Source organism: Notechis scutatus, chromosome 2, assembly GCF_049901735.1.
Source record: "Notechis scutatus isolate UNSWTSFEM ecotype Mainland chromosome 2, rNotScu1.2, whole genome shotgun sequence".
Lineage (NCBI taxonomy): Eukaryota > Metazoa > Chordata > Lepidosauria > Squamata > Elapidae > Notechis > Notechis scutatus.
In genome coordinates, this window is record NC_142010.1 from 236,225,398 (window position 1) to 236,250,166 (window position 24,769).

Sequence of the window (24,769 nt, forward strand, 5' to 3'; positions counted from 1 at the left end):
AAATGAGGACCCAGATTGTTGGGGGCAATATACTGACTCTGTAAACCGCTTAGAGAGGGCTGTAAAAGGACTGTGAAGCGGTATATAAGTCTAAGTTGTAGTGTTAGTCCATGGTCAAGATGCACAGAGAAGAATTAATATAGACAGGAGGGGGTGGGAAAACCCACACTGGCAGAGCTATGATTCTTCTTTCTGCTGTAGTTCTCATCATTGAAGAGATCAGCTTCTTTTCTATACCAAACCATGCCATTTTAGTAGAGAAACAGCAAATGAAACAAGTTGTATCCATGGCTGTAAGCCCACCAGTCATGCAAGATTTTTAAATTCACCAAACAAAAGAGATCATTTTAACAAAAACAAAAAAAGCACATGAACATATTACTTAATAAGGATGTGGGAATGGAATCTGTACCTATGCGCAAATGGCAATGCATTCTGGGTTGCTTCAGCCCTTGGTTCTGAATTTTGTGTCACTTCTGGAATTGTCCTTTCATCATCTGTCCCATTAATGCTCTCCGGTGTAAGAGGAGATTGAATATCACCCGCAGATTCCTTTAAAAAAAAGGAATGGTTACAAAATTAATTTTTTTACAATATACTTCCAATATATAAAATAAAATGCTACAGTTATCCAATATATTGTAGGTCTTAGAAAATATCGGGGTTCAGAATTTTACTGAACCTTTAAAGCAGAAAACAAAAGGAAGCTAGAGATCTGCAACCAGTATGTACATCAAATAATCTCCCATCTATTGTTGCAATCAACTAACTATGTCAGAAGATGTTCTGCTTCATGTAGCAGTATCTGAGGATCACAGCAATTCTGGCAATATTGTGATGTTGTTTCTATATGTATTGTGATGTTGCGGATTTTATATTTCCGAAGGGGCAGAATTTGTGGCATAGCACAAATTCCTCATTCTGAGGGCCTAAGAATTTGAAGGTGCCACTGTTTTCTAGGTATTTATTTCTGCCCCAATTTATGACAACAATAGCAAAATCTCACAATGTTGAAAAAAAGGCACAGTCTACCTGCATTCATGTTCAAATGAATTACGGAATGTGGAATTATCTAAAAAAAAAAAAAAAAATCCCAACTGAAACTCAGAGATGAGTGAATCCATTCAGTTTCACTTTCAGCTAAGGTGTCTAAGAGTAGGAGCTGCCTCAGGCTTTTCCTTTTCCAGAATTTTTCATTTGCTGTTTCCATGTGGCACATTCAAAATAATTCTAGATCAGGGGTATCAAATTCAAGGCCCGGGGGCTGGATCCGGCTCACAGGGTGCTTAGATCTGGCCCATGGGGTGGATGGAAACAGCGATGGACTAGCCCGCAGTGCCTCTGCCAGTGAAAATGGAGTCGGGAGCCCGTTTTCTCTGGCAGAAAGCTTGGGCTACTAGAAGCACCCCTAATACAAGTGATGTTGAGCTGGCCATGCCCACTCCCCCCCCCCCAGGTCAAAACACAATCCTGATGCGGCCCTCAATGAAATAGCATTTGACACCCCCGTTCTAGATGGATAGATTGTTACATCCTCATGTATTGGGCTAGAGCAGTGTTTCTCAACCGTGACCGCTTGAAAATGGGGGGACTTCAACTCCCAGAATTCCCACAGCTAGGGAATTCTGGGAATTGAAGTGCTCCATCTTCAAGTGGCCAAGGTTGAGAAACATTGGGGTAGAGGTTATACTGACTTTCTACTTTTCTTCCTATTTAGAGCTGCACAGTGCTCTTCACATTGGAATCCAAAATGGTACTGTACTCTGAAGTGTGCAGATATAGCATAGAACTTATTTTCATTTTTAAAGCAGTTGGATGGATGCTCACATGGTCATCACATGGCAGACAGAAAGGAAAACTGCAATACTGGGAGAAAAGTTGCAAGATGGAACTTACATTTGCGTCCTCCAATATTTGGAAACATCTTTTTGAATTCAATCTGAAGAAGCAGATTTTTAGTGGACAGCCCTGAAGGATCTCTTAAACTTAATTTAAAATTAATTAATTAAAATATAAATAAAATTCTATTTCAATTTAATGGCACTATCATCTAACTTTGTGTTAGAGCAGGGGTATCAAACTCGATTTCATTGAGGGCTGCATCAGGCATGTGTTTGACCTGGGAGGGCTGGGGGGGGGGGCATGGCCATGGTGGGTGTGGCAACTCAATGTCACTCATGCCGGGGCACCTATGGTGGTCAAGTGCTAAAGCAGGACTTCGCTGAGACCCTTCCTCACCCTCATTATAATTTCCTTCCTTCCTTCCTCCTCTCCTCTCCCCTCCCCTTCTCTTCATTCTCCTTTCTTCTTCCTTCCCCTTTCCTCATTTTTCCTACCTTGCTCTCTTTCCACCAAGTGCACGCTCACCAAACCGGTTGTTACACCAGTTGAATTGCACCACTGAGTGTAATGAAATAAAAAAAAACAATGCTTGATAACCCCTTCTACAGTAAGTGCAAGATGGTTTTAGATAAATAAATAAAAAGAACCATTACAATCAATTGGCTTGCTGTGTTCTTCTCAGTCAGGTCATTTTTAGATCTTTAACAAAAGGAATAGCCTGAGGCATTTGCTACCCTTTAAAGCTCAGGGCACTTACAGTTTACATATTGCCTAGACTACTGCATTAATTTACCCACCCTTGGGGTTATGGTTCTTAGTAAGAAAGTGATTACTCAAGCAAATATCTCAATAAAGTGATTAGTGTGGCTATACAAAATCTCTCTTCCACAAAGCATTAAAGCAGTCACAGCTTTCTCTCAGGCTAAACGTGCTCAGCCATTTTGCAGGAGATCCTAACAAAAAGGTTGTCTCAGCATGTAGATATAAGTATAGAGAACCAGGGACAGCTTTCAAAGCAGCTGCATGAGGTGTGCAAACAAAGTAGCTCCTTCAATGCAAGGGCTTTATTTCCAATAACCTGCTTTGCAAAGCACCCTCTTTCAAACACTTTGCAATCCCGGTGATTAGTTCTCACTTTTTATTAAATAGAAGGAACCAAATTCAGCTCCACTTAACAGTATATGGAAGTGGTTGCCTTCTTCCATGATATTTTTTCCGCAAGTTCCCAATCTAGCCAACAGCCATAAGATTGATCTGTCTTGGCTTTTCAAGATAGGCAAAGGATGTTGAAATGTGAATATCAATTTGCACGTGGTCCAAACAAGATCCACAGGAAGAATGGGACAGCAATCAAAGGTAAGAGGAAACAAGGATACTGAAATGGAAGAATCCCAAGAGAAGGAAGAAGAAGCTGCTAGTTTACAAGGTCATAAGGAAGACAAAAACAGATGAAGAAGGTAAGCCACTATAATTTGAACATCCGAACAAGAGGTAGTGAGGCAGGAAGGAACCATTTGTAAAGTAAACAGCACAGGAGGATGTCAAAATCAAGAAGATGGCAGGTGCAGAAACACAATATAATCACCACATATTTTGTATTATTATTATTATTGGTTTATTTAAATTTATTGGCCACTCAACTCCAGTGGATTCTGAGCAGCATACAAAACTGGGGGGGGGGGGGCGCGGGGGGGCAGGGAACCAAACAGCAAGATGCATTAAATTAATATATTATACATTAATAGCATGCACACACAAATGGAATTGTCAAGTGTCTGTCTTCTAGCAAATTTCCCCCACCCCATGCATACACACAATGGGCACCATATGGAAGAAAACTAAGAAAAGAAGGCCTTGCACCCAGGGGTGGGATTCAATTTTTTTAACAACCAGTTCTGTGGGCATGGCTTAGTTGGTGGGCGTGGCTTGGCGGCCATGTGACTGGCTGGCCGTGTCCAACTGAACATCACTCACATCGAGGCACGCTGGCCTCTCGTGACTGTGGGGATGTTGCAACAGTCGTAAGTGTGAAAACGGTCATAAGTCACTTTTTTCACTGCCATTGTAACTTTGAATGGTCACTCCACACAAGCAAAGTACCAGCAAAGGAGGGGGAAAAAATCTCCAGAGAAGTTCCAGAGACAGGAAGTCTACTCCTGCCAAGAATATAACAAGGGTTAACGGAGAGGCAGTTTCTGTAAGCAACACCAGAATGTTTCCTTCCTGCTTTCCTTACAGGATTAAGCCAGTAATTTCTTCTAACAACCGGTTCTCTGAACTGCTTAGAATGTTAACGATCGGTTCTAGCGAATAGGTGCGAATCTGTAGAATCCCACCCCTGCTTGCACCCCATAATGGATATATATACCCAAGCTGAAGCAAATACCGTATATACTCGAGTATAAGCCGAGTTTTTCAGCCCATTTTTTGTGCTGAAAAAACCCCCCTCGGCTTATACTTGAGTCAGATTCCCCTCTGAAAAAAAAATGGTGTGGAGCTCTGGAGCTGGGCAGCCGCTTCCCTGCTTCCGTGTTTCCTTTGCAACTTGTAAGCATGGGGGTAATCGGAAGCAGAAAAGTTCTTGCATGAGGATATATTGTTTTTTCTTTTTTTAACTGTTTTTAGGGGGGGGAAGACCCACCATCATGTGAGAATGCTCAGACACGAAATCTATCCGCCCGAAAATAAGTGTGTGTGTGTGTGTGGGGGGGGATTTTAACAGAGGGAAGACGTAGGGAGAACGCAAAAGCAACGGAAGATCCTTCTGGGGAAACTGAGGGGGAGACTCACCCTTGGTCCAGATGAGCCCCCTTCCCCGCCCCTAAGGAAGCAGAGGCAGCCAGCAAGGGCAGGCAAGCCCCACTTCACGGACTCCATCCATCCTCGCTCCCACCCAAAGCCACGAAGTCCCCCAATCGCGCAGCCCAGATTCGCCCTCCCCTCAGGGGGCAGCAACGACACCCGGTGTTTCCCGAGACAAGAAGCTCCGCCATGCAATGAAAGCGCCCTGGCTCTAGGCTCGCGGGCTCAGAAAACAACGCGAGCCGAGGTGGCTTCAGCTCCGCTTGGCTTCGTTTCCTCAGCCCCAGCTGCTTTCAGTCCACTCGGGAGGAGGAGGAGATGGTGGTGTGGTGGTGGCTTGCGTTGTTTTCTGAGCTCTAGGCTTGCAGGCCGCCGCCGCCACCTCCTCCTCCTCCTCCTTCTCCCGAGTGGACTGAAAGCAGCTGGGGCTGAGGAAACAAAGCCAAGCGGAGCCGAAGGCACCTCGGCTCGTGTTGTTTTATGAGCCTGCGAGCCTAGAGCTCAGAAAACAACGCGAGCCGCCACCACCACCGCCACCACCTCCTCCTCCTCCCGAGCGGACTGAAAGCAGCTGGGGCTGAGGAAAAACCAAGCGGAGCCGAAGCCACCTCGGCTCGCGTTGTTTTCTGAGCCCACGAGCCTAGAGCCAGGGCGCTTTCATTGCACGGTGGAGCTTCTCGGGAAACGCCGGATGTCGTAGCTGCCCCCTGAGGGGAGGGCGATTCTGGGCTGTGCGACTGGGGGACTTCGTGGCTTTGGGTGCATGGGTGGGTGGGAGCGAGGACGTTGACTTTAAGCGCTGCCGACCGAGTGTTTCACAAATACCAGTGGGACCTCCGTCCACCACCACCCCTCCCTCTTTTGCCTCCTTCCTTCTGATCAATCAGGTTTTCCCAGTATTTGCTCACAGCTGCGTTTTCTCTTCTGCCGTGCTAGGCGTTGAACGCGGGGATTTCTGATTCCCCTTACACGCGCGTGGATATGCCGCGGGACGTTTTCTTCCAAACACCCCACTGGCAGAGAAAACTGACTTTCATAGTGAGATCGTTTTCCAAATTAATTGATTCACTTATGATCTCTCTCTCTCCGGAATAGTCAAGCCCTTTCCAGCACACGCAATCCGCCGCCGCCCCTTTGCACCTTGCAAATGCAAAATCCCGGGGGTTGCATTTGCAAGGTGCAAAGGGGCGGCGGTGGATCGCGCCTGCGGGAAAGGGCTTGACTATTCCGGGGAGAGAGAGAGAGAGATCATAAGAACGGCTCTTGCTTTTTCTTGCAAGGGAGAGAGTGACTCCTGCCTCCCACTGTCATCATCGTCTTCTTCTTTTGGGTTAGTGAATCAATTAAATCTTTCATGATAGTGAGATCGTTTCCCAAATTAATTGATTCACTAACCCAAAGAAGAAGATGATGATGACAATGAGAGGCAGAGTCACTCTCTCCCTTGCAAGCCCCCAGTGCCGGGCTGGCGAAAAAGCAAGAGCGTTCTTATGATATCTTTCTCTCTCTCTCCCGAATAAGTCAAGCCCTTTCCAGCACGCTGTACAGCGATCCGCCCGCCGCTTTGCACCTTGCAAATGCAAAAACCCCGGGATTTTGCATTTGCAAGGTGCAAAGGGCGGTGGCGGATTGCTGCGCGTGCTGGAAAGGGCTTGACTTTATTCCGGGGGAGAGAGAAAGAGAGAGATATCATAAGAACGGCTCTTGCTTTTTTCTTGCAAGGGAGAGAGTGACTCCTGCCTACCACTGTCATCATCATCATCTTCTTTTGGGTTAGTGAATCAATTAAACCTTTCATGATAGTGAGGTCGTTTCCCAAATTTCCCTTAAATCAGGGAAGAAATCAGAAACAAACCTTTGGACTGAGAATAAGCCTGTTCCTATGATGCCATTTTTGTTCACTGCAGTGTGAAAAGTGTGAAAAACACACTTCTTTTTCTTCATCTTCTTGTTCCCTATTTACTGGTCTTTTTCAAAGAGGAAATTGTGAACATCAAACTTATTCTCAACTGTCTTAGTGAAAGTTTTAATTAGATAATAATTCCCTCCCGGTGGCATTTTTTAATGCCAAGAGTGAATGAAGTTAACTTGCAATTGAGTATGCCATGTTAATTCATGCCATCTTGACACTAATGAAAGCAACATGCCTTTTTAGTTATATTTCATAGAAGTATCTATTTTTCATAGAGGTATCTATTTTTATTTTTGAAATTTACCAGTAGCTGCTGCATTTCCCACCCTCGGCTTATACTCGAGTCAATAAGTTTTCCCAGTTTTTTTGTGGTAAAATTAGGTGCCTCGGCTTATATTCGGGTCAACTTATACTCGAGTATATACGGTATTTTGCTTCTTGCATTCTATATTCACTCAAGGATCCTTCTAATCTCCATAAAGTTTAGAAGGAATGGCTTACTCCAATGTATAAATTGCTTCAACTTTTGCAGAGTGAAAAGCTATAATCTCTTTATCAGACCTACAGTACCTGGAGCAGCAGGCATAGGACTGAAGCAGCCTCCATGAAACTATGCAGATGAATGTCCCAAAACTGATATTTAATGGGTAAATCAAAACTATGGAACATTTCAAATAAATTATACTCATTTTTAATCAAAAAACAAGGACAAACATACTTGTGATGGTGTACTTGTTAATTCCATCTTTTCTTGGGATTTTTCTTTTGCTAGTCGTGCAGCTTCTTTAAATTCCTGAAATTTTTCTGCAAACTGAAAACAAAGGTTGGATAATTACATTTTATTTATTTATCAAATTTATAACATACAGCACAGGCTCTCAACAAAATCATCCCACAAAATTAGCAAAAATATGTAAAAAGTCAGTAATGATGATAACCAATATAATAAAACCATTGGCTGGAAGTATATCAACACATAATTACTATTTGGGAAGAAGACTTATACTGTAGTCCTTACAAAGATTTCTGAAAAAATGGGACATCAAAATATAAAATTTGTGATCCAATATGACAATAATCAGAACAGCCATTTGGATATAAGACTATGAATAATTATTATGATTGTTAAACAATAACCATTTAAAGATTACTTAATCCTCCCCTCTCTCACAACAAGAACCACTCTCCACAAAAGCTACAGATAGAAACCTACTCCTTAAGAAATCAGCTCTCATCTATAAACAAATCAGAAATAATGTTCTAGATTACTTTTCAAACATTAAATGCAACTGCTTTTTTGAATTGGTTTTCCTATTGTACTTCAAATTTTTAAAATAACTATTTTTTATAATAAGGTATCTAAGAGCAGTGAGAGTTACTAAATTTTGAAAAAGCAAAGAAGAAAAAAAGCAAAGCTAAAAAGTTGTAATGAACAGCAATGGGGAAGGCTAGCTCTGTCGTAGTAAATGAGAAGTTGCAAGGGCTGAGGGAAAGAAAGGTTAAAGACTTAGGTGTTGTTGCTACAGGCATTGCCTCTGTAGCCATTGTCTATGGAGATTCTCAGTCAACCAGGTCATGGTTGTCCTAAAGGTGCTTTTTCAACTGGATGGAAAAGATAAAGTACAGTTGCTTTTTGAAAAAGCACCTTTTGAACTCTGTAGCCACTGTAGCTAGTCATAGATAAGAGGGGACAGAAACTGCACAAGGAGGGGGGGTGTGCTTAGAAAGCGTAAATAGGTGGGGATGGCGTGTGATTGGTCATTGCCTTACAATCTCATTGGCTCAAATGTTTGAATTAGAAAACTGTAAGAAAGGTGGTCAGGAATAGCTGGGTGTGGCAGTCACCTATCTCTGTCTACTGATTGATTTGAGCTGTACTGAAATAAAACTGTTTACTGATCACTCACTGTATCACTGTATGATAAAGCTTTATATTTTTATTTAGATTGTTACACCTGACTGAAGTCAGCCAGACATACAGTATAGGGTAGTCCTCAACTTACAACCACAGCAAATTTCTTTTGCTAAGCAACAGTTGTTAAGTGAACTGTGCCCCATTTTATGACCTTTTTGACATGGATGTTAAATGAATCACTGCAATCCTTAAATGAATCATGTGGACATTAAGCACATCTGGCTCCCACCCCAATTGACTTTGCTTGTTGGAAGCCTTTTGGGAAGGTTACAAATTGTGATCTCATGATCTCAGGACAATGCAACTGTCATAAATACATGCCAGTTGCCAAGTGATCAAATTTTGATCATGTGACCATCATAACTGTGCACACTTTCAGTGTTGTTGTTAACTGTAAATGGTTACTAAATGAATGGCTATAAGTTGAAGAATACCTGTATTTATTTTGGAATATGCTCTGTAGCCAAAAATTACCTATTTGGTTCAGTTACCAATGCATTGGGCCTCTTTCCACATATCTCACACTGGCTGTTGGTCTTAATTCAGCAATTTCTGCAGGAACCAGAAATTAATAGGAACACTTTCTTGTACTTTTTGAATGTTCAAGATTTTTCTACATCTTTACAATATTAACCATTCATTTTCAAACTTCAGCTTTCTAATCATTTCTTTTGAGCACAGCATTCTGAATGTTATTGACATTCCTGTACACAGTATATTTTAAAACATTTTGGACTCAGAGGATATAAATCACAGTCCTTTGTGTTGAATCCAAAGCTTCCTTTTCTCTTTTGGAGAAAGGCTCCTTAGGAGAAAACGAATCTTTGATTCTAATCATTATGGATGGTGGGAAGATATTTTTTTGGAATTCATGGTTTAATATATGCCCATCAGTACTCCTAATTATGTATCTCTGGCTGTTAATTCTAATAAATTATTTACACTTGGAGGTGGGGAGCCAGAGGAAGGAGAGCCCAGGACAACAAAGGATACACAGTTATTATCATCCTTACACTTTTATGAAATACTCTTTAGAGTGCCCTGTGTGAAACTATTTGGAACTATAGGTAGTTCTTGTTTAAAGGCTGTAATTGGACCAACAACTCCGTTGCTAAGCATTGCAGTTATACAGCACACCGCATGAGCACATACGATGGGAGTTGAAGCAGTTCCATTTGCCCTTGTTAAGCAAATCCCAGGGTCATATGATCACCATTGTAATGTCTTCCCTTTGCCTGCAGAAGTCAGCAGTGAAGGTTGCAAATGGCAAATATGGGACTGCAGTATGCTGTGATTGTTGTAATAGCAAGCCAGCTGCTATGTGTCTAATCACAATCATGTGTCTGGGATATGTGGCAACAACTGCAACCACTAGGACCAGTTGTCAATCTCATTGTGTAGAACAATTGCTAACTCTGAATGGTTGCTGAACGAGTAGTCGTTAAACAAGGGGTGCCTTTATGGCACTATAAAATTATTTGGAACTACATGAAACTATAGAACTAGTTATCATAGCAAGTCAGATAAATATGTAAATAAACCCCAAGTATAATACTTTCTTTGGAATTGAAAGCATAACCTCAAATCACAACTCTAAAATTCATACCTCTCTCTGGATGCCTTCACCATTTCAAGACATGTTCAAAAAGTATAGCAGCTACTCTTCTAACATTCAGAAATGCATCCATAAATAATTCGTGGTTAGTGCAATGTGAGTAATTTGCGCATTATATTACAAACATATTTTAGGTAGTGAAGGGAATATCTAATCAGTAAATATAAGGTATATAAATAGTCTGTAGCACTTTGGGCTACCTTAAAAGTACATGTATAACAAGCATAACAGTTAATCTATGCCTGATCAATTAATTTTTAAGATATCACAAGATTCTTACAGGTAATCCACAACTTATGGTTGTAATTGAACCCAGAATTAATGTCATAATTCATAGTGTTTTCAACAAGGTCATCATGTGGATTGTGCCTGGTTTTAGGATCTTTTTGCAGTGGTTGTTAAATATATGCCACAATTGTTAAGTGAGCATTGTGGTCCCTAAGCAAATCCGTTTTTCCCAGCAGGAGTTTTTTGCTGGAAGCAAACTAAAAGCCAGAAACCAGCAAAAAACCAGCAAAAATTATTATCATATGGGGATGCTGAAAACAGCCATAGTAGTGAACTAGTTGTTGCTAAGTGCCCAAAATGCAACCACATGAACTTTGAAAGCAGGCTGTAAGTTCTGGGAAGGTTCATATATGTCTGAATTGTTGCTAAGCCTGAACTACCTGTATTTATAATCAGCATACTCTTTTAAAAAATTAACTAGTTCCCAAATTTACTTCCAATCATATTTTAAAGTATTTTAAACTATGCAAAAATATTTAATTTTCTTCCCAAAAAACCTATGCGTTGCTAGTAAAGGTAATTCAGGGTTCGCTAATCTGAATGCCTCCTAGAATTCTTATGAAGGCTAAGAACTCCTGGCCTTTCCCGGCTGGCTTTGATTTAAAGCCTGAAAAGCCGCTAGGTTGGATAACTTATGAGTCCTGCAACTGAGATAGAAATTGAATGTTTATAACTTGTCATTGAATGCTGAACCAAAAGACCACTTAAACAGGCATTGTAAATAGTTGAGGAGTCCTTGGTGCTCTCTGATTTAATTCTCTGTATACTCTCTGAGCTTGGTTGTTTACTTCAGATATTTCATTACCCAATTAGGGAAAACCATCAGTGCTAGCACTGACTCCATAGTTCAACCCTGATCTCTCTCTCTCTCCCTCCCCCTCCCTCCCTCGCTCCACATGTAAAAAAAATAGGATCGTTGCAATATAGTTTCTCTGCTAATGTTAGCAACTACTAAGCCAAAACTAGAGATCCTGAGTACTCTCGTACATACAATGGAAACCTGGTAATCTGAATACAACCTCTAGAATAATAGTAAAAAATTGTAAGTGCAGAATAATTAAAGAGGACATAAAAATCAAACTAATTAGAAAATTCAAAACAGACAAACTCCTCTACACATTTACTGTGAATAAATAAGAAAGGATCCCATTAGTAAGTTTTGATCAAAAATGCTAATAGTAAACTTCTCCATATACTTTGAGATGGAGAATAAAATCAGGGATCCAAAGACAAGTGCATTTTGTTAATAGATACTCTTAGGATCTAATACAAAATGGGATCTTATTGAATACAGTGAGATTTAGACCACCACTGTAATAAATTTATTGTATTTACTCATTAAGAGAAAAAAGAATTCCAAAGAAGCATATTCAATTCAACTCTTTTTCAAAAATTACCAAGTTGAAAGAAAATATAAGTAGGATCAACTTTTGTAATGACCTTGGAAGACAAGAGGACAACCTGCAGCATATCATTATAAATCTTCTGAAAATGTTTGAGAGTCATTCAAATTACAATTAAAAACTCAGTGAAGTTATATATTACAAGTTAAGAAAGATAAATTTTAGTCAAAGACATTATAACAAGTATTGTTAAGGAAACTGTTTATTCAAAAACATTCATTTCAATGAAAAAAAAAAACTTCAAAAGGAACACATATTTCTATAAAACCAAAACAGATAAGGAGCGCCAAAATAATGGAGGGACATCTTTTTATTTATAGTAAGAGCAACAATCAAAACTCTTTAAATAGTTTAAAAGAGGGAAACAATAAAGAGATGCAGTCAGGCCACTGAATAACACAGGAAAATGGGGAATACTAAAATTTTAATTAAATGATTACAAGAAAAGTTGAATCAATTAATTTTGTCTGTTTTGCTTAAATTATATAGACCAACTTGTTCAATATCAGCTCTTCATAATTTGTTGAATAATATTATTTCAAACAAAAACAAAAGAAAGAGAATTACCCTGGCTTGGTCACATTTAAATTCTGTATCACTAATCTTTTAGAGTTCTTTGAAAATGTAAACAAGATAAATGTATGGTCAGCTTTATAAAAAGCTTTCAACTAAGTTTTTCATCAAATCCTCCTGAGCCAATTTAGGGGATAAAGAGATGAGTGTACATCATTAAATGGCTATAGATTTTATGGATCAACATTACCTGATTAAAGATTTTAAAATAATCAGTAAAAGTAATTAGTTTTCACAATGGAGGTGTAAAAATAATTGGATCCATTTAGAACCAGTGCTTTTTAAGTTGTTCATAAATAATTAGAATGTGAAACAGCAAAGCACCCTTAAAAAGTCTCTCAAATCTGTAAGGACATCTAATAAAGTGGCAAATGGAGTTAAGCATAAAATGAAAAACAAGGAACTACCTCCCCTAAATTCATATATAATACAGTGCTGTAAAAGCTAACTGAAAAACAGTTGAAACAAAACAAATTCATGAGGAAAAATAAATGCCAGTCTAATAATGCTTTTATAATGTACAAGCAGTTTGATCTACTCTAATTTTTTTCTTATATTTCATAGTTCTTGGATTATGATTGGATAGTATACTATAATTGTAGGGTAAGATAAGAGTTTGAATTCTAACTTAATAAGTGCTTCCTGTAAAATCTCTCTTGCAAATACAGCTACCATCTTCTCTCTACCATCATTTTGCTCTTACGTGGGAGTTTCTGAAATGAAACTAAGCGAATATTCCTTTAGATATTTAAGCATTCTTTCTCAGAGAATAAACTTATATCTGTCCATATCTGATACATACTTAAAAGTGCCTACAGAGTTTCTGAACAAGATTTCATAGAAATTAAAGGATAACATTTGTCCCAAATTAATATCATCATGCTAATAAGATGTGACGGTGCTTTCATCTATACAAACATTGCAAATGGCAATCCAAAACTCTGAAATGCCAAGCATAAAAATATGCATATGCAGGAAAACAGCCTAGATCCAAACACAAAGTTCAGATGCCTTTAAGAATTCTAAATTTAATCTGGGATGTTAATAGCCAATGATCGTTTTATATACGGTTGTTTGTTTTAGCAATCAAATTCAGTTTTGGAACACAGTCAAGAAAGAATATTATTTTTAAAGTTGAGAAGCATATATCAGAGATATGTTTGGAATTATTATTCCCAAACCAATAATTAAATTTTGTTTATATGAATTGAAGGCCGACATCATACAACTTTAAAGGTTTACTTAAGAGGTCTTTGCTTAACAGATAATACTATATTTTCAGAAGTAAATTGCATTAACTTTCTAAAAGTGTTATAAACATTTAACTTCCTTTTTGCATAACTTTGCCCTGTTGCTTCCTAGCTCCAAGCAATCATATATATACCTGGTGGAAATACTTACCTTTGAGAGATGATGCTCAGAGGAAAATCCCAAGCCATAAACAGTGTTTGCTCTGCTATCTGCCCATTGACCAAACTTTTGTGATGTTTTTGTGAATGTCATGTTGGGAGTGATGGTACTATTTATTATTGCCTGTACACAGAAAAAATATTATAAATTAAACACAATCACAAATCCATTTTGGGAGTGTTAATTAGCTGCTGTAGAATAGAGTAAGCTTTAGACTATTTTGCCAACCAAAGAATCGCCTTCTAAAAACTTCTTCGAAAAGCCTATTCAAAACTGATCATATTCACAGATATACTCTGCTCCATTAGCAAGTTGAAATAGAATCTGCCAATGATTATAATGCAGCTATGAATGGTGGGAAACCTGTGACCAACCACAGTCAGCAATGATAATTGATTCTATATTGTATACGCTCTTTTTAATTGTCATTATGTTGTTATTACATGAAGAGTCTGGGGTTGTCCCTTTCATTATCCAGGGAGTGACCATGTTTTAAAAAATTATGTGATCATACTAAGAATGTTGGTACAACAGATGTGTCTATTATACTTTCAAAATGTGAACAGTAAGGGAGTGGATGACAACAAAGATACGAGATAGGTATTATTTTCTTCACATGTTTATAACTGCACGAAGGACAGCTGAATTTATTCAAAATATATGATTGACTACTGTGTGAAACATAATTGAGCACTGTACTTTTGGTCTGATCTGATTCTTATGCTTTTTGTTATGCTGATTCTTATTCATGTTTTTTCAGGATATTCCTGTATCCAATGCCAACTTAACAAATAGGTATACTAATAGAAGTTTCATCTTTCTGACAGTATGTAACATCATTCTAAAGCAGCGGTCGCCAACCGGTGGGCTGCTGCCCACTGGTGGGCCACAAGAAAATTTTAGTGGGCCGCAGAGAAATCTCACCCCCAGAGCACCCCCCCAAAACAATTAATCCAGGCTGCACAGAAATACAAGACTGTGCAACCTTTTGGACCCCCACCAAATTCATAATTTTAAATCCCAGGGACCACTAACTGGATCTGTGGGCATGGCCTAATTTATGGATGTGGCTTGGTGGTCATGTGACTGGCTGGGCATGGCTTGTATGTAAATATTATAAATATTTATATAAATATTGAATTTTTTATTTAAAAAAGAGCAACTTTTACCCAAAATCGGGCATTTTGTCTATGCTGCCAGCTTGAATTCAATATGTTGTTCCATCTACAGCTTCTAGATAGTTTTAAAGGCACTGTAGTAACCCAAATGGGTTGTTAAGAGAACTCTGGCCATATTTTTGCCCAGAGACAAAAAGAAACACGTAGTACAATTATGGCACTAAGGAGACTTATTTGAGTAACTCTTGACCATTAGGTCTAAGCTTTTTTCATCTAAATGTACAAATAGTGACCTCCCCAAAAAACAGCTTTATTAATGATGTTATCTGATTCTGAAATCATTCTCATTCTTTCACACTATTCTTTCACACTATGTCCAGACCTTTTAACTGCTTGTATATCTATCTTATAGGCTCTGGCTTCATGTGGCTTTTATCCCATAGGAGAGAAGTTATAATTTTTTCTTTAACAAGGCTAACAACAGTTTAGGGAAGAGGTTTATGGCTAAAAAGCCTTCACCCAGAACCATTAACAGTGGAGCTTTTCTGCAGTTGTTTCTAAGTGAAAAATGTTTGAAGGTTTTATATATATAAAAGGTCTATTTAATGGTCCAAAATGTACTGTAAATAAAATGCAGCAATTAAAGAAGGCTAATTTTAAGGCAATAAAGAGTCGGCCATTAGATCAGAGTTGTGGGAAGTTGACACCTATTGGCAGATCAGTTTCTTAATCTGAAGGTCACCTTCCATAATATTAGAAACAGGCTTATCCCCAAAACATAAACTTGGCTATTCAGCAGAACTGGAGATTTTCAGTGCTTTTTAACTCAAAAAAAATGCAGCTTATTTCAAGGAATGGCTTTTCAAGTGGGATAAATATCACTGACACCCTGAAACCTTAATGAACATGTATAGGTCAGATATTTATATTTTTCACAATGAAAGTAGCTTTCTTGTCCAAATGAGTAGTTTCATTGGGAAAATGAAGGAACAAACACTTTTTGCTTTTTACATTTGTGTCATCCAGTTGGTGGTGCTATAATAATTGCATGAACTAATTCTCGCATGAAACACTGTATTTTTGTCCAATTATTTAAGTTCTCATATACATCAATGAAACTGGATGTTAGAATCAATATCTTTAAAATACTGCTTTCTCCATACTAACAAGCATCAGTGAAAATTTTGTTAATTGAACTGGTATATAAGGATACAGGTCTCCCATAATATTGGGAGTCCAGCTATTTAATTTTCTAGGGTAAAAAAATCAACCTCATTTTTAAGAAGCTCATGTCCAAAGCCAATTCTCTACTACAGGCAAATGACCTAAATAAGGATGTTAAACAACAATCACTGATATATTAGTATCCTTTACACTTGCCCCTTATGGCTATTGACAGATACAACTTTTTTAAAATTTTGTTACTATTATCTTATGTTATTTTAAATTTTAAATTGTTATAATTGTAAAATATTTGAAACAGGAGATTCCATTTTAAAATTATAATTGTACATCATATCCATGGCTAACATTTTAAAATATTCAAATTGATAGGAAGATGGAATTTGTTCCTATCATTCCATGTTCTAGTGAAAAAGGATGAATTTTGGAGAGCTGTACATGCACCTACATACAACTTATTTACTAGATTACAATGTAAGAACACTGAATGGGGAAAAATGAATGGGTAGAAAATGTCATTGTTCACTTGACTTGCTATCCCAAATGCTCAGGCAAATTGCTATTTTTTTCATAAACGCCTTTTTCCATAAAAGCCTTATTTTCCTGTAAGAGACCACATCTCTAATTACCACTAAACATTTACACACATTTGTATAATGAAGCTGCAAGCTATATCTCTCCATATGGTATAACATCACTTTTGGAAGACATTTCCAAGTTCCTATTGCAAACATTTAGCTATTGTTGAAAATTATTTTATGTTAAGAATTAAATGAACAAAAATATGACTACTTGGGTACAGATATACACTATCATTTCAAACACCAGTTTTTAGCTTCTTCTCTTTTTATGCTGAATTCCTACTCATACAAAAACAAGCAAGCCATGCCTTTTTGAACATCTGTCAATGGTTAATCAGCACAGTTCAAAGCATTTTTAATAAAGTATGATTTTGTAAGCCAACTTCCAACAATTGTTGTATCATTCTGAATTGCATATCAGTGAAATACCTTAAATAAAATGTTAAAAGGAAGGCATCTATGCTTCAAAGTTAATGCAGTTCTAGTTTGTTTTGGCTTAAACAATCAAGGAGCTTACCTTTGAGCCATCCAAGCTGATGATCCTATAGACGTTTCTTGTGCTGTCATAGAAATAGGACACAGTAACAGCATGCTTGCTGGTGGGAACCCAGTTCTTCTTTGTATTTGGGTCAATTTGGAAGACATGAGCTCGGGTGCTGTAGATGGGTTGCTCCCTGTAGGGCAGAAAGTAAAAGTGATGCATCTGGTTTGGACGTAGTATGATTGTAAATGGGTCATTGGGATATTTCATCCATTGGATCCTACTAATGACTTCACTTTGCATCAGTGATAAACTTGCCTTCCTAAGACTTATATGTATAGACTGAGACTTCAGTGTAGCACATGAAAAGTATTCAGAGGAAAGAGAACTGCAAGTCCATTAAAATAAATTGAGTGGCCAGCTGTACAGTCAAATAAAGGAGACGTATCTAAATATAGAGGCATTACTGATATACCACCTCCTCCTCTCCCCTCCTCCATCTGTCAGACTCTTTAAACATGGGCTGTCAATATTACAAGTTTTTTTTTAAAATTAAAGGTCACCTAATTATATGACTTCTTACCTTGGTTTATTTAACTTCTTATTAAAAATAATATAATGCTATTTCTGATCATTATCAATTTTATTGGTGAAATATGGTTACAAGGAGTGATCATGATGATAGTGGGGCGGAGGGGAATCTTATAATACCAATTCCCCATCTGTTAATAGAACACATTCTCTTTGCTATGCTCCCTAACTCTGTTCTAAAAATTTGGGGTCACCCAGAGAGTTGGGGAATTTTTAAAAGAGCTGAAAGATGTCTGATAAAGAACCCTTCACTATTTTCACACTAATTCATTTTCAAATATCAAAAGTATATTTTTGGACCTTTCTGTGAATGACTAGTTAATGCATTATCTGAACCCTATTAACTGTGGTTCTTCATCAAATCATGAATTGGCATGATATATGAACTTGTAATTCTTTCTTTAAAAAGAAAGAATAAACAAGAAAATCCAGTTGCCTCCTGAAAAAGCACCTTTGGGACAACCATGACCTGGATGACTGAGAATCTCTTACAGACTTTTAGCTATACAATTTGGGATGAACACCCTTTGAATGGTGTGGGAGTAGGAATAAATTTCCAGAGAAAAATTGCAGACTACAGGAACCAGGAGCACTACTCAGGTGACCCTGAGGACACAGATAAACCTCCAAGTGCTTCAACTACCCTCTAAAAGGGTGCAAATGACCAGCTGTCTGCAAGGAATATAAATCCTTCCATTCACCACTATCCTGTCAGAGCTGAAAAAGCTTCTTGGATGAGAAGCAAAACGCTTTCAAAGAAAAAACAAGAAAATCCAATTGTCTCCTGAAAAAACACCTTTGGGACTCCAGTTTCAAAGAATATCACTAGTTTGGAAATAATTTTGTAAATACGTTGCAGTATTATAAACTAAGAGTCTTACAATTAGGAACAATTATGTTTTTAAATTTACATGCTAGTACATCATATTGAAAGACAGAAAAGCAGAATTAATAATATCAGGGTTCTAAAGTTCTCCACGATTTTATTAATCTCTTGGGAATTTCATTCATAGAAACTTCTGATGATTTCTGGACGGATGATTATACTGTCAATCTAAATGAGCTTTTGAGTTAGGGAGTTAATTCAAGTCGGCCATGTCTTCAGAATTGGCTTGTAATTAAAAGATCTTTAGTACCATTATGAATCTCAATTCAACCATGGGGCAAGATACACTGTTGGACTAATATTTTATTCTAAGTTAAGGAAAATATATTACTATAATTGAAGTCATGGAGGAAGCCATGTGATTTCATTCATTCAATTTTACACCAGTATTTTACTCTGATAAATTTAATAGTTACTATTTAATAAAGCCATTTATCTTTGTTCTTCTACTTCTTTAGGACTGCTAAATAAATTAATGAAGTTAGCCTATTCATAGATTACAAGCCAAGAAAATTTTAGAACCTATCTGGATATGTGTACCCATCTTGAGAACTACTGCTTAGTTTATTTTACAGGATAATTTGGAGCCAAAAGGCAGAATGCACAGCTTTAATATTAATTATTTGATAAAAGCCTTGTTAAGTCTCTGGCTAAGTGGTAAATGATATACTTGGCCTGTATAAAAGTCTCACATCCGTTGTATTCCTGATAAAACAGAGCTCTATCCAGACCATGGAGGAATAGTGCCACAGCCACTATGCTCTTGGCTAAAGGCAGTCAAATAGATTAACTCAGCATACATACATATCTGCAGGGTGGATGAGGAAAAAAGTGACAAAAAATATGTCACAATGCAAATTCATTCCTTTGCATAGTTGCATGCAATCATGTGATGGAAGGATAAAAGAGCAGCACTTCCAATGTGATACTATGATACACTATTATTTTGTCCTCACTGTGATCAGGAATTGTTTTTCTATATCTGCACAAAGGCAAAATATTCTAGATATGTTGGGGACATTGCTTAATACTGTTTGTCAGCAGAGTGCAGGTAAATTGAAACCACAACATAGACTATTAGTCAATTAGTCCTGGTACTGAAAACATTTGAGCTAAGAATCAAAATAAAGGTCCTAGAACTTTACTTCCTACTTTAATTCATTTTGAAGTGGTTTTAAACCCAAAGATTGACACTTTTGTTAGGAAACCAGCAGCTAGATACTAAGATCTTTAATTTACCAAGTACAAAAACTAGGAGTTTCTGTAGGAGTACTGAATTTCTTTGTTCACACATAGGCAATGCAACTTAACTGCAGGAAAAATGTATTAAATTAACTCGTGATATTTTTCAGATGATGGCGTTTAGCCTAGCAATAGATAGAAGGCAGCTATTCCTCCATTTTCTTTAAAATAGTAATTGTAATTTTTAAGCATATAAATTAAATTAGTATAAGAAAGAAAAATATTAAACATATATAAAAACTATAAACTAATGTATAGATCAGAGGTCTCCAAACTTGGCAACTTTAAGACTTGTGGACTTCAATTCCCAGAATTCCTCAGCCAGTTTTGGGGCCAGATTTTCAGAAGCAGTTTGCAACTGACTTCTTCATTAGGCTGACAGAGTGATTGGCCCATAGCAGATTTAGTGCCTAAGGTGGGATTAGAAATCATAGTGCCTTGGCTTTTAGTCTGTTATTTCAATCACTAGCCCAAACTGGCTCTCATACAGATAATGATCCTCACAGAATTTTACACTGAACATACTTGGTTAATACAGTCCAGTACAAATCATTTTAGTAAACAATAGTAGTAGCATTAGTAATAATACAGTAGTAGTAAAACAATATAGTAAACAATACTATATATTATCTATACTATACATATCTAATATATGAGATCAATCATGAAATTTACACAGCAGATAAAATTAAGATTTAATTCCATAGATAAGAGAACCCAAATTTTGGGATTTAGTACTTTTTTCTTAATCTATTTTTTCCCAGAAAGAAAAAGAAAACTATAAGTAGCCGTGGAAAATAACAGGTAGACAAATACTTGTCTGAACTTCCCATAAAGATCTAAGCAGTCCAAGTCCAAGCAGTCAATCATAATGTTGATCTAAGTATTTTTATTTTATTTCTAAATTGCAAATATTTAGATGCAACACATATACCCTGCTCATTTATCTAATTGTTCACAATTCCATGAATTCAGCATTCATGAACTCTCCATAAAGAAAAAAAAAAGAAATCTCTGTTATTTGAAAGCATAAGGTAGAGTCTTACATAGATGAATGCATATAAAGAGAATTTTCTCATATATAAACAATTAGCTAGAATAGTGTAGATGTATCTTTAAGGATGCCTGACAGAAACTTTCTCCTTCTAAGTACACCATTCTTGCATGTAATAATTGAACTATATTTATTATGCGAAGAAGGAAGTCCTTAATAGAACTAATACATTTTAAATCAGGAGTGAAGTGTCATGGAATCTGGCAACTAATACTGTGATAATGTTCAGCAAATGCCATTGCCAACTAGATATCTTGGCTGTGTTGCACAACAAATTTGTGTAAATGAGAAGCCATTCCACTTTGTGGCCAGGATGCATGCAAATATTTATTTCAGATAAGATGTACAATAGGGTCTTGATATGATTGAAAATGCTCTCCTTGCTTCAATAGAGCTTTCTTTTATTATCCTGTTTTCTCTGTCTGCAGATACATCTATCTGATATATTTTATCAGCACATGGCCTTTCTTGACACCTATAATAGTATATAATGAAGAGTGTCAAATTTACTAAACATCCAAACTAAATTAGTTCATGGTAGCAATGGTAATAACATTACATACTTTGCCTCCCTGAATTACACCAGCGTGACAGTCTTACTCTATATTATTATTTCTCAACAGCAGCACTCTCAAGATGCATGGACTTCAACTTCCAGCATCCTAGCTCAGGAACCCTGGGAGCTGAACTCCATACATCTTAAAGTTGCTGAGGCTAAGAAACACTGCTCTACAGCAGGGCTGTCAAACTCCTGGCTCACAGGCCAGGTGTGTCATGCACTGGCCACACCCACACCTGGTTGAGCAGGGTAAAAAAGTCCCAAAACGTCACATGACGCCGCTGTGACGATTTGAGTTTGACACCCCTGCTCTACCGTATGTGAATTTTTATAGTTAACTCAAAACAAATGCTCCCACACTAACCATTTGGAGACATTGGGAAACTAGGATTTAGAAAAACTCTACTCATGATGAGAAAACATGGGCAATAAAATACAGTGAAATTTGCACTTCTTTTAAAATGTGTTTAAAACAAGGCATCAACATAACATAAGTTTTACCTAAAATTATATTTTGCTTCTTTCTTCCAGTTTAATTTCCAATGAAATAACTTTTAACTAAGACAGGTTATTTGATATCACAGAGTTGATACGTGACAACTGCAAGACAAATGCTAACTGCCTTGGTTTGTTCCATCAAAAATTACTGATAATTCTTCGGAAAGTGTTCCAGTAATCTGTTTGATCCAATCAATCCAAATTTCCTATTATAATCCCTTTCTTCCTTCCACCTTGCCAAGTGGAATATTTGCCAGTCCATTATCTCCTTGCACACCAAAACAGCAGTTAAATGGCAAACAAAAAAAAGAGTCTGAGACAAACCTTGCCATAGTGTACTTTTGTTCTACATACTTTTCTATATATTGCCAGTTTAATAACAGAAGGGTGGAAGGATAGTGATCTTTAGGTATATGGCTTCTGCCGTATCGAAAGGTCTTCTTTCTTACCAACTTTTGAAGTTCTTTAGCAGGATAAATAAATCAAGTCTTTCCAAATGGTCCTTCCAAATGCTGAACCACCCATTCTAAAGCAGTTTTCCAACAGTCATGCAGTGGGGGATTTTTAAAAGCCCATGAGAAAACAGATCAAGAAGTGTTCCTTCATAAAATTAGCAGTCTATCACTAGTTAACAATCAAGCAGCATCTGATGGAAATAAACTAGCATTTCTCCCCAGTTTAGGGAAGCAAGACATTTTTTTAATTGGACTTATTTCATTTGTCATAAATGAAATGCCCAGTCAAGTGTCAGCAGTAACCTAGTCATATTAATGGATGATACTTCTAATTACTGGGTATAGCCACAATTCAAACAAGAGTAAATATAAAGTGACCAATACTGGGACAAAATTGTAGAAGAACAACCAAGAATGAAATGAAAAGGAACTGTGGTGAAACACTCCCTGAAAATACCAATGTGCCACTATAAAAAGAGCCAAATGCTAGCAGTTATTAAAAAAAGAACAGAGCAAGATTTATATTAATGGGTTTCATTCACTTTGGATTTATACACTGGTTTATTGTTTCAACAAAAATGTGAACTGCCAGAAGACTTATTGAAGTTAGCAGTCTTTAAGAATAGTAAGATAAATGGACAAATAAATAAACCTTACTACAGGCCACATGCATAATGTTGTGTACAGTTCTGGTCCTTTTATATCAAAAAGCATATCAAGAAATATGGGTGAAGGAAAAAAAAGATCAAGTAATCAAGGAATTGAAGAACATTTCCTTTCAGAAAAAGCTAAATATCTGGACTTTTAAGCTAAGGAATGAATTCTATCGTATCAGGAATGGAAGGCATAACGATAACATGGATCATTATTTTTCAAACTTGGTAACTTTAAAATGTATGGACTTCAACTCTCAACATTTCCAAATCAGCATGCTGAGATTGAGAAACATGTTCTAATGTAACTGGACACAACAATGGATAACAAGCAATTCATCATCAGAGTTTGGTATTAATCCAAGCAGTTTACTATACTTATTTAAAAAATAGTATAAGGACTCTAGGAGCCAGTGTAGTGCAGTGGTTAAGGCATCAGGCTAGAAACTTGTGAATTCTAGTGCAGCCCTAGGTGCAAAGCTGTGTAACTTTGGCTAGTTATTTTCTCTCAGCCTTAGGAAAAAGAGAAAAGGCAAATCACCCCTGAAATCTGAAATCAAAATTGCAGGGACATGTCCAGGCAGTCAACAAGAATCAACCCTGATTCAAAGGCACAATAAAATAAAATAAGGCACTAATTATCATTATATTTTAGTGTTATATTGATCAATTATTTCCGAACCAAAATGCTTGCTATATGAAGCAAATGAAATCTGATTTAAAACCACTGTTTTAACTTTGTTATAAAATAAAGTATCTTTCACCTTACATTGGATTATACTTTTCTGCTCTCATAAACATCTATTCTGCTAATACTGTTGTTTAACAAGTGAATATTATTCCCTCTGTTCAATGATTTCAGAATAATGTATATTGGAATTATCCCACTTAATCTTCACAGCAATTTATCAGTTTTGTTAACTGCAGACCAACACTGTCCCAATATTGCCAAATGAGTTTTAGAGCTGAGCAGGAATCTGAAAAATAATCTTCTCAAGAAACTCCAGCACTCTTATAGCTCTTTGCTCGTGTCCAGAATTCCATCCATGGACATTTGTGCTGCATCCTTCAAGTCACTTGTTCCATGAAGCCAAAACTTACTCTAGATCAGTGATGATAAACATTTTTAGTTCTTGGTGTGTCAAAAATTCTGAAAATGCCTAACCTGATGCTGCTGCTATCTCTCTCTCTCTCCCTCTCCCTCCCTCCCTCTCTCTTTCTCTGACACTCATATCTCAAATAAAAAAGAAACAATCGTTTAAGTCCCGCTTTTAGGGCATTCTGAACTGTGGTGTTAGGGGGCAGCAGTGAGCTGGGCCTGAAGTAGAGGCCCGGACTTTAATTTCAGCCCTAGGGCCACCACTACTACTCAAAAAGGTCACCTTGGATCATTCCCAAGATGCACAAGCTTTGGGGAATGGCGCAATTGCCCCAGAGGCACAATGCTTCTCAGGATCTGCCATGCATCGCTTACCTTAAGGTGCCATTTTTTCTGTTAACAGGCCCCTGCTATTAACAGGCTTACCCAAGACTATTCCAGTCATCTGAGATCATTGTTGAAGAGGCTTTGGAGAATGCTCTTCCATGGCTTTTGCAAGCCATGCAAAGACACACCTTGTTTTTGCACGATTTTCACAAACTCCGGGAGTTGTATGAGAGCATACCTCATTCCCACTCAGCTTACATAGCCTCTGTAAACACTGGTGTAT

The 24,769-nt window shown here is 37.4% G+C and overlaps 1 protein-coding gene across 3 annotated transcripts in view; it reads right to left on the bottom strand.

Annotated features, from left to right (window-relative positions):
- HOMER1 (homer scaffold protein 1) overlaps window positions 1–24,769 on the bottom strand; it is a 64,846-nt gene that overhangs the window by 29,897 nt on the left and 10,180 nt on the right. The window contains exons 1-5 of one of the 3 annotated variants that reach the window (XM_087958314.1): window positions 17,437–17,549; window positions 17,159–17,311; window positions 13,752–13,883; window positions 7,275–7,367; window positions 413–552 (exon numbers count right to left, since the gene is read on the bottom strand). In XM_087958314.1, coding sequence (XP_087814440.1) covers window positions 413–552; window positions 7,275–7,367; window positions 13,752–13,853 — 335 coding nt within the window. In that variant the 5' untranslated portion in view covers window positions 13,854–13,883; window positions 17,159–17,311; window positions 17,437–17,549. Of the gene's footprint in view, window positions 1–412; window positions 553–7,274; window positions 7,368–13,751; window positions 13,884–17,158; window positions 17,550–24,769 lie in introns of those variants that run through there. The other 2 variants (XM_026670588.2, XM_087958313.1) reach the window with 2 other exon arrangements.